Here is a 12025-nt window from a genome sequence, read left to right as displayed (position 1 = left end):
CACTCACTCTACCACCAGACTATCACTCACTCTACCACCAGACTATCACTCATTCTACCACCGGACTATCACTCTCTCTACCAATAGACTATCACTCACTCTACCACCAGACAATCACTCTTTTTACCACCAGACTATCACTCACTCTACCACCAGACTATCACTCACTTTACCACCAGACTATCACTCTCTCTACCACCGACTATCACTCACTCTACCGCCAGACTATCACTCACTCTACCACCAGACTATCACTCACTCTACCACCAGGCTATCACTCACTCTACCACCAGACTATCATTCTCTCTACCACTGACTATCGCTCACTCTACCACCAGACTATCACTCACTCTACCACCAAACTATCGCTCACTCTACCACCAGACTATCACTCTCTCTACCACTAGACTATCACTTACTCTACCACCAGACTATCACTCACTCTACCATCAGACTATCACTCACTCTACCACTAGACTATTACTCACTCTACCACCAGACTATCACTCATTCTACCACCAGACTATCACTCACTCTACCATCAGACTATCGCTCACTCTACCATCAGACTATCACTCACTCTACCATCAGACTATCACTCACTCTACCACCAGATTATCGCTCACTCTACCAATAGACTATCACTCACTCTACCACCAGACTATAACTCACTCTACCATCAGACTATCACTCACTCTACTATCAGACTATCATTCTCTCTACCACTAGACTATCACTCACTCTACCATCAGACTATCACTCACTCTACCATCAGACTATCACTCACTCTACCACCAGATTATCGCTCACTCTACCAATAGACTATCACTCACTCTACCACCAGACTATAACTCACTCTACCACCAGACTATCACTCACTCTACCACCAGACTATCACTCTCTCTACCACTAGACTATCACTTACTCTACCACCAGACTATCACTCACTCTACCATCAGACTATCACTCACTCTACCACTAGACTATTACTCACTCTACCACCAGACTATCACTCACTCTACCACCAGACTATCGCTCACTCTACCATCAGACTATCACTCACTCTACCATCAGACTATCATTCACTCTACCACCAGATTATCGCTCACTCTACCAATAGACTATCACTCACTCTACCACCAGACTATAACTCACTCTACCATCAGACTATCACTCACTCTACTATCAGACTTTCATTCTCTCTACCACTAGACTATCACTCACTCTACCATCAGACTATCACTCACTCTACCATCAGACTATCACTCACTCTACCACCAGATTATCACTCACTCTACCAATAGACTATCACTCACTCTACCACCAGACTATAACTCACTCTACCATCAGACTATCACTCACTCTACTATCAGACTATCACTCTCTCTACCACCAGACTATCACTCACTCTACCATCAGACTATTGCTCACTTTACCACTAGACTATCACTCACTCTACCACCAGACTATCACTCACTCTACCACTAGACTATCACTTACTCTACCACTAGACTATCACTCACTCTACCATCGGACTATCACTCACTTTACCACCAGACTATCACTTACTCTACCACCGACTATCACTCACTCTACCACCAGACTATCACTCACTCTACCATCAGACTATCGCTCACTCTACCACCAGACTATCACTCAATCTACCACCAGACTATCACTCACTCTACCACCAGACTATCACTCACTCTACCACCAGACTATCACTCACTCTATCACTAGACTATCACTTACTCTACCACTAGACTATCACTCACTCTACCATCGGACTATCACTCATTTTACCACCAGACTATCACTTACTCTACCACCGACTATCACTCACTCTACCACCAGACTATCGCTCACTCTACCACCAGACTATCACTCACTCTACCACCAGACTATCGCTCACTCTACCACCAGACTATCACTCACTCTATCACTAGACTATCACTCACTCTACCACTAGACTATCACTCACTCCACCACCAGACTATCACACACTCTACCACCAGACTATCACTCACTCTACCATCAGACTATCGCTCACTCTACCACCAGACTATCACTCAATCTACCACCAGACTATCACTCACTCTACCACCAGACTATCGCTCACTCTACCACCAGACTATCACTCACTCTATCACTAGACTATCACTCACTCTACCACTAGACTATCACTCACTCTACCACCAGACTATCACTCACTCTACCACCAGACTATCACTCACTCTATCACTAGACTATCACTCACTCTACCACTAGACTATCACTCACTCTACCAACAGACTCTCGTCTTGCTATATTTGCTGTATCTCTAACAAAAAGCTCTATTTTTTACCGATAAGTGTTTCACGTTTTTAAAAACAAATAAGGTTTTTAGATTTGGGTTTTCAAAAATTTGATTTGATTTAACGCTGTATTTAATTACTTGAAGGACTTATCATTAAGTCTGCTTAAATGAATTAAACAAAAATACATGCAATTTTATAAGAATATATGTTTCAACATACAATGATTTCAACATCAACGGTTTTAACAAACTACTGTAAGCAAATATCGGAATATATCAACATTGTATGTCAAGGTTTGATGCTAGATTATTTCTCTGCACACTGTTTTTGCCTTGATTATCCCCTGCACAGCTCTCAATTTTTCTACATATCTGTCTTTACACTTCCCTTTTGCCATACGTACACCTCACGATGCGTTAAACATGCCTATCATATGCCCATCACATGCCTATCACATGCCCATCACATGCCTATCATATGCCCATCACATGCCTATCACACGCCTATCACATGCCCATCACACGTCAATAGATGTAGATATTGTCTCAGAAACTAATGCTAACCAAAAGCAACCATTTCTACCTTGAGTATAACAACCTTGAAACGTGTCTTGGCTTTCTTCTCTTTTGTAATCAAACAACTCCAAACCAGTCATCCAATATACTAAGTTCTCTGTTCTGGATAGTAAAGAGCTCCAATGATCATTTCCATAGACTGAGGGCCAATTGTTTAACTAAACATACTACCAGATGTTACCATAGCTTCTAAATACTTTAATTTTCAATAATAGTTTTCAAATACATGTAGATTAACTATTTGCTAATAGGTTAACTAAGCAGAGCAATAGCAGAATGAAGATAAAATATTAGGGGGTAAAATATATACAGTGAATTATCCTATAACATTTAAATGCCTGAACATTTTCTCCATGGCAAATCATTTCTATTTGTTATTTACCAAATGTAACTTCTTACATACTTCAGTACAATTTTCTTAAATATTTAAAACAATTCTTCATCCTTTTTGTTTTCAGTTTTCTTTCAACTAAAAAGCTAACATTCGAAATATAAGTAAAATGAGAAATGAATGGAACTTTTTAACTATTTTGTTCCTATTTACCTTTGATACACCCTCTAATAAATTGTTTATTTTAATACTTGGCTGTGACTTTCTTATCACTTAGCTATGAGTTTATAATAGTTGTTTTCATGTTTGCTTTGTTGCAAATGTAACTGAATGCTTTATTTTTAAAGAAGTATAACTTGACATCTTCAGTACTAATGATATTCATCTTTTAAATCTTGTATTACGTTTTTAGTAATGCCACCAACCTTGCTTTATGCTTTGACCTTTACAGAGTCATCTCCTTTATATGATTTTATATAATTTCTGGAAAGTGTTCCTCGTATTTTTGTTCAGTTTTGTAAAAGGCGAAGCATTTCAATATCTAGTAACATACTTTTATTAGGCTCTAGGGAAGTAGCCAAAAAAATTCAAAAGATTTTGTTTATGCTTGATGCTTTCTTAAAGTTGAGTTTAGCTTGTTGGCTGTGACTTCAGAGACTTAGGTAAGTTTTTGCTGATATGACAACAGCTTGTGGCAAGTGTCTTCTACACACCAGATTTGCATCTCTTGTCATGCCCACTTCTTAACACGTGCTTGAGGCTTTTTTCTTGCAGAAAAAGAGATGTATTTCTTCACTGGTAGTCATCCACTCTTCATTACTTATGTCTTACCTGGTCCATTGTCTTTTTTTGCTAGCCGCCCCTGACCTCGCCGCCGAGCGTATGGCATCCTGGACTACTAGAGGAGGTAAAAAATTTTGTTCTAACCCTTCTAAATTTACAAATTTGAGCTGGTTTTGTTAAACAAACTTGAAACACGAAATTTAATAACATATTGTCGAGGAGTCTCAGCAGTCTTGCGTTGGTGCCCATGCGTTACCCGCCCTATTCTGCCCACTGATGCCTCCCTCTTGCTATTCAGGATTAGAAATAGTCTTGGAGGATTTTCTCTAGAATATTAGTTCTTATACTAATTCTTCAATTCATACTCTCTGCTATTCTAAAATTAGCATTCAACTGCATCGCATGCTCCATGGCCAGTTTTAAATGCATGTCTTAGCATGACAAGAGATGGGATAACTTCAGTGTATGTCTTAACATGACAAGAGATGGGATAACGTCAATGTATGTCTTAGTATGACAAGAGATGGGTTGACTTCAGTACATGTCTTAGCATGACAAGAGTTGGGTTGACTTCAATGTATGTCTTAGCGTGACAAGAGATGGGTTGACTTCAGTGTATGTCTTAGCATGACAAGAGTTGGGTTGACTTCAGACTTGAATTATTGAGATGAGATAAACATTTGGCTCCTTCTCTACTCCGAAAGGATGCCCTTTGTATTTTTGGTCTGTTAGGGGAGACATCATTGTTTAGAGGCTAATGGCACTGCATATTTATCTTAGTTTAGTCGATGTATTTGATTGTCAAATTTATCATTTCATTGTTACATTTGTGAATTATTTTACTAAGTACATTTGCAGGCGAGTTTTTTCTGTAAAGCACCTTCTCTGAGAGGCATCACGTGTTATTGTTTGTAGCTCAACAGAAACACAGGGGCATCACGTGTTATTGTTTGTAGCTCAACAGAAACACAGTATTAAGCCTAAGCGATTCAGTAAGGACCTTTCTCCCCACCTTCCTGCTGGTGGTGCTCAACAAATAGCAAGGCATATTACTGGCACTGGAGATCTCAGTAATGCAGAATTCATGCAGACCCCTACAGCAGGGGTGGCTGGGTACGTATATAAACTCGCAACCAGTCATCCCTTGTTATCTTCAAAAATCTACAAAAACTTTAGTTCTCATTACTAAGCATACTGAATAGAATCATGGTATGAGAGTCTGTGTGTATTCAATGTTGAGCTGAAGCCATGATATATCAAGTCCTTCAAAAAACTTTCACATCGGCCAGCATTAAATTTTTAGATCTAGCAATAGCCATTGCATTGAGCTCTTATTTTTTAATGGCTTGTATTCAATGCTATTGACTTGACTTATTCAAACCAAAAGCCTTGCAGTCTCATTCACCTCACAAAGACCTCAATTATAAATATGTTCCCCTTAATAGGCTATCATGACATCTGCCTATAGTCTGAATATGTTCCCCTTATAGGCTATCATGACATCTGCATATATATAGTCTGAATATGTTCCCCTTATAGGCTATCATGACATCTGCCTATAGTCTGAATATGTTACTCTTATAGGCTATCACGACATCTGCCTATAGTCTGAATATGTTCCCCTTATAGGCTATCATGACATCTGCCTATAGTCTGCTAGATTTCTCTGACAACTGATTGCCAAAGTTATCAATTCGTTTGAGCTAACAATGCACGCAATACGGCGATGGTGTGTTACTTTCCCTCCACTTCTATTGGTCATAAGCACACATGGCTTAAATTCTAGTGCAACCAGGAAAACAGACGCACGGCTATATTTACATGTTGTCTGCTGATCGTGTTGGTATAATATGGCAGTAAAATATTTTTAGCAAATATTTTCGTAAATTTTTGAGACTTGCCAGTTATATTACTAGCTGAACACTGCAGTACTTTTTACATTTTCAACTGATGACTGCAGTAGTTCTTATATTACTGACTGAACACTGCAGCAGTTCCTATATTACTAACTGAACACTGCAGCAGTTCTTATATTACTAACTGAACACTGCAGCAGTTCTTATATTACTAACTGATGACTGCAGCAGTTCTTATATTACTAACTGTACACTGCGGCAGTTCTTATATTACAAACTGATGACTGCAGCAGTTCTTATATTACTAACTGAACACTGCAGCAGTTCTTATAGTACTAACTGAACACTGCAGCAGTTCTTATGTTACTAACTATACACTGTAGCAGTTCTTATATTGCTAACTGAACACTGCAGCAGTTCTTATATTACTAACTGAACACTGCAGCAGTTCTTATATTACTAACTGAACGCTGCAGCAGTTCTTATATTACTAACTGAACACTGCAGCAGTTCTTATATTACTAACTGAACACTGCAGCAGTTCTTATATTACTAACTGAACACTGCAGCAGTTCTTATATTACTAACTGAACACTGCAGCAGTTCTTATATTACTAACTATACACTGCAGCAGTTCTTATATTACTAACTGAACACTGCAGTAGTTCTTATATTACTAACTGTACATTGCAGCAGTTCTTATATTGCTAACCGAACACTGCAGTAGTTTTTATATTAATAACCGAACACTGCAGTAGTTCTTATATTACTAACTGAATATTGCAGTAGTTCTTAAATTAGTAGTCTAACTGCTACAGCAATTTCAAACGCATTAACTGGACATGTGTCCGACGTTTCAAGGTTTGTAAGCGATTGCTACGAGTCAATTTTTGCCCTCCCATTTTTAATGCTGCAAAAGTTGTTTTGGTAAAGTTGACCCCATTTCTAATGATGAGTGTTTACACTGCACTACATATGACATCGTGAGTGACTGACCATTTGACATCGTGAGTGACTGCCCATATGACATCGTAAGTGACCGACCATATGACATCGAGAGTGATCGACCATATAACATCGCGAGTGATCGACCATATAACATCGCGAGTGGCTGACCATTTGACATCGTGAGTGACTGACCATATGACATCGTAGGTGACCGACCATGTGATATCTAAAGTGACTGACCATATGACATAGTGAGTGACTGACCATATGACATAGTGAGTGACTGATTATTTGACATCAGGTATGACTGATCATTCTAATGAATGCATAATATCTCTTACCAATGTACAATACCTCGTTATCATCATTATAAAATGAAAAGCTAACATTAAAAATGTGTAACTTCTCGAGGGTACAAATCCTCAGGCATCATTGACCTCTGTTACATGGTTTTTAGAAATAGGTGAGTGCTTAAGTGCTTCTCTAGTCACTGCCGCTTAAACCGTCGACACTTGCATCCTGTACTCAATTCCTATGTGCATAATTAGATGCATTTTGCAGCCACGCATGCCAGTGAGTACCAGCCGCAAATGATATGCCACATTTTGCCATTTTCAATGTTTTTCCATTTTGTCTGCTTACCTGGTTCACAGTGCTGGCTATTCCCAAGCTTGTCTACACGCTTTGTATCATGTTTAATTTAGGCTACTAGTAGACTATCTCTTATTCATGGTGACTTTATTTCTTTCCATTTGTATAGAATGAGCGCCATTTGTACATTGTCAAGAGAATACGACTTCTTATATCTCATGATCAGTTGTGACTGTCCCTCATTGACCCCCTCTGACCCTGCATCTTCACACACTCTACTCATCTTCACCTCTGTAGTGTTTATGAAGGTGTTGACTTACATCCTTTTTATTCCTCCACTTTCTCTTATTGCATATACTGATAAACATATAAAGATATAAACATATTGGGCTTGCATAACTGTTTACTCATAATGTATGAATAGGAATCAATGTTGACTGTCTTTGCAGGTTTTAGTATCACTGTTCAATGTTACAGGTTTACTGATGTATTGCCACGCACCAGCTGGTCGCATGTTGCTTTGATTAATATCACATTGTTGTATATATATACATACATTTGTATATATATATATATACATGACATGTATATATATATATACATGACATGTATATATAAATTGTTGTATTATGTATTATATACATTGTATATACATGCATACACGTATATATTCCCGCATATATGCATATATTTATATATATGCAATATTGGGAATATATGGGAATATCATACATACGCGCATATACATGTATATACGCGTATGTATAATAGATAAGTAGTCAGGTTTACTGCTAACAATACTATACGCTCTAAAAAGTGTGGAGTGTTATAACTAACTAGAGTGTTAAGAATAGGTTAAGGTTACTTATCTTAAAGGTTGACTTGCAATAAAATTCACATTACAGTTATTTGGTATCAAAAGATTTACCATGTCTTACTCTGTTGTGTTGTAGGTGCCAAATATGTGGAAATGTATGGCGCCTTACAGTGCCTCGCGTTGCGCGTTCACAACTCGAGTTGTGAACGCGCAACGCGACTTTTCAAAATTAAGGTGCAATATATTGGTATTACGGTAGCATAACTGTAGATCTGGTTATATTAACAATAGTACATCAAATGCACCCGTTAGCTAATAGAAATTACACTATGTATGTACTGTAAAACTAGAGCTAATAGCGAATAATACTGCGCCGAGTTTGCAACTCGAGTTGTACAACTCGAGTTATATTTACCAACTCGAGTTTGTAAAAATAACTCGAGTTGTACAACTCGAGTTGTACAACTCGAGTTCATCAAAAATCCAGGCCGAGTTCTTTTAACAGCAACTCGAGTTCAACAACTCGATTGAGAACATCTCATCATTTCATTCTCTCTAGCTATATTTTCTATATATGGAATTTATTTTGGTGCATCATTAAACGCCGTTGAAATAATTTCTATGTTCATTTTTGGTGTTCAATCACTTTTTTGTCAGGTTCTAGAGAGATAACTCTTTTTCATTTGAAAAAGAAGTGGCCTACCTCCCACATAGATTGTTTTTACTTTGCTTTTACATTCTACAATTGTTTTTGTCTCGTTATATTTATAGAAATAAATATGCGCAAATATCGCCAATATATATATAATTTAAATGTGTCTATATATTTAAACTATTATTATTAAATTTCTGTAAATGTTCTGTATATGAGACACCCCAATACTCACTTTGCTTTTTTACAAACCCGTGTTAGTTTTGCGTATAACACGACTCGACTTAATCATAAACCCAGGCCGAGTTGTACAATTTGGCAACTCGAGTTGGACAACACGGCAACTCGAGTTGTACAACTCGAGTTGTGAACGCGGTACGCGAGGCACTGTAAGGCGCCATAGGAAATGTGATTACAAGCTCTTTAAAGCTCAAAAACGAAAAGCCGCCGTAGATTGGAATCTCTTTATTTCGATGATGTAGCCATGAAACTTGGTTATTGTCTTGTCACGTGATGTTCTCACGTGAATTGAAAGGCCAATAAAAAGCTCAATATAAAACTTATCGTAGCACTAGTTTATGACAAACACTTTGGGTTTTACCGAAGACCCCGTATCAAATATAGATGCTCGCTACTTTACAGTTTTGTTTCGGTTTGGTCTAATCGCAAGTCGTAATCTGATCATGTGACCCAATACTTCGCAAATAATTTCTGCAGCACTTTTCGATTATCACAAGTGACAAACGGCTCGTTATGATTATCAGACAATGATATGTACTCCTTCAAGCTAAGGCTAAAAAATTAAACGAATTTTTACGGTAAGTTATAGGATATCACTGCTAAAAGTGGCAAAAGTGACAGCATTACGATGACGATAAAATAGACGCGTAAGAACAATAGACATGGTTTTATTGAATGCGTGAAGTATATTTGTGAAAATATTTTGACGAATAAGGTTGCATGAAAGTGTAAACAAAAACCATCTTTCACATCTACCTCACATTTGAGCCGTTTTGGAAAGAGAATCCAAACTACGGCGGTCTCGTGTGGCTGCGATTTTCTGTTCGTTTTTTAGCTTTTAAGAGCTTGTAATCACCTTTCCACATATTTTGCACCTACAACAGAGTAAGACATGGTGAATCTTTTGATATCAAATAACTGTAATGTGAATTTTGTTGCAAGTCAACCTTTTAAATCCAGGTTGTTCTTTCTCTCTGGAGTAACAACAGGTCTGTTTCATGCTTTTGCTCTGATCGGGTGACTTGCGATATATCCACACGTTATATATATACTTGCGAATATATAAATGTATATATACACATATATCTATGTATATATACGTGTTTATATATCCATGTATATACGTTTATATATATAGGCGTAGATATACACAGATATACATTCATATATATACATGTATACATAGACAGATATATATGTGTATATATACATGTATATATATGCGTATATATATACACACACACATATATATATACCCGTATATTTATACATGTATAGATATGTACGCATATATGTATATATACGTATATATATATGCATATATATAATATATATATGTACATTATATACACGTATAAATATATACTCGTATAGATATATACACGTATAGATAAATAAGCGTATATATATACGCATATATATATACATATATGCGTATAGATATATACACACACGTATATTTATACATGTATATATATTTGAATATATATATATATATAGACGCGTATATGTATACGTGTGTATATATATGCGCGTATAAATAGGCAGTTGTCGGCATGCGTATTATGTAGTCAGGTCTACAATACATGGCACTCAATGAATTGAATGATGCGGAGTGTCCATACAACTTGAGGGTTAAAATAAATTAATATATGCTCCTCTCCCTGTATAGGCTAGCCTAGTTCACTGTCCTTATACACAGGCATGTCATCGTGTATATAAATGACATACTTTTAGATTGCAGAGGAAACTGAGTCGAGACAACAAGGTCAACAAGCCACCACCCGCTGCTGGTCGTCCAAAGCCAAAGAGTGCTCAGCCTAAGCCAAGCTTGCCCAAGGTCAAGGCTCTTTACGCGTATGATGCCCAGGACACGGAGGAGCTAAGCTTCAACCAATCTGATATGATTGATGTCATCAAAGAAAGTGCGTTGCTTTAACTTCTACCAAGGCTGTTATTTTCTGTCTGGTTGATAAATTTCATTCTTGGGCCTTGTTAATGTAGCTTTTGATGTAGTCATTTACTCTGCCTTGGCAACATTCCACTTGTAACAAACCTTTTACCCGTGTGCATCCACATCGCCACTCGAGCTCTTTTACATACATAGTTTTTAGAATCTTCCGGTTCTTCCGTTTGCTCAAAAATGCTAATATGACACGATTGCGTATTGCTGCATTATCAACTAGGTAAATCAATAAGCCCTATTCTCACCACTCACCCTTCATTTAAACAATGTGCAGAGATAGTGATGTATACATGTAATTATAGAAAACTGTTACACTCACCTCTTAGGTGAGTTTCTTGGTAACTTATAATATTCCAGTTCTATTTTTGTGTTAACATTGTTGGATCGCTTGCAGATGAGAATGGCTGGTGGCTGGGAAGACTGCGGGGAAGAGAAGGCATTTTTCCATACAACTATGTAGAGAAAATATAATAATTAACAGAATTTTGTAGCAATGTTTGTCACTGCTTTCTCTGTGATATTAACTGAGCAACTTACTTATACCACGCAGGCCTCTGTATGCTTGCATGTCAGACAAGTAGTAAAAATATGCATGACTTATGTATCTATCTATAATTAGCTTTCCCACAATACATTCTTTACGATATTATTCATTTATGCTATGCCATCATGGCTATTATTCTTATTTTACATTGGAGGTGATTCTGAATATATGCAGATCAACATTCCACCTTCCCAGGACAGCATTTATATTTAGTAACTATTTTTTATATTTTAGATGCTGTAATACTATTTCTGTGAAAATATACAATGTGATTTAGCACGCTTGAAAACTATGACTTTATTTGCAGTCACTAGCAATCAGTGGCTTAATATGGACACATTCAGTCAGATAAGCATAGACTTGGTAAATGAACAGCAGGGTCAAAGCTGGCGTGTCAAACCTTTAGTCTAATGGTTACCACAGAT

General features: G+C 37.3%; 1 protein-coding gene across 3 annotated transcripts in view; it reads left to right on the top strand.

Moving 5' to 3' along the window:
* The window catches only part of LOC137389824 (unconventional myosin-Ie-like), a 36078-nt gene extending 24189 nt beyond the window's left edge, over positions 1 to 11889 (top strand). Inside the window, exons 22-25 of one of the 3 annotated variants that reach the window (XM_068075950.1) lie at positions 4060 to 4110; positions 4943 to 5099; positions 10828 to 11015; positions 11451 to 11889. In XM_068075950.1, the coding sequence (XP_067932051.1) occupies positions 4060 to 4110; positions 4943 to 5099; positions 10828 to 11015; positions 11451 to 11527 (473 nt within the window). In that variant the 3' untranslated portion in view covers positions 11528 to 11889. Of the gene's footprint in view, positions 1 to 4059; positions 4111 to 4901; positions 5100 to 10827; positions 11016 to 11450 lie in introns of those variants that run through there. The other 2 variants (XM_068075951.1, XM_068075952.1) reach the window with 2 other exon arrangements.
* The last annotated feature ends 136 nt before the right edge of the window (positions 11890 to 12025 follow it).

This window comes from Watersipora subatra, chromosome 3, assembly GCF_963576615.1.
Source record: "Watersipora subatra chromosome 3, tzWatSuba1.1, whole genome shotgun sequence".
NCBI lineage: Eukaryota > Metazoa > Bryozoa > Gymnolaemata > Cheilostomatida > Watersiporidae > Watersipora > Watersipora subatra.
The sequence above is the reverse complement of the archived record's forward strand: the minus strand, read 5'-3'. Positions and strand labels throughout refer to the sequence as shown.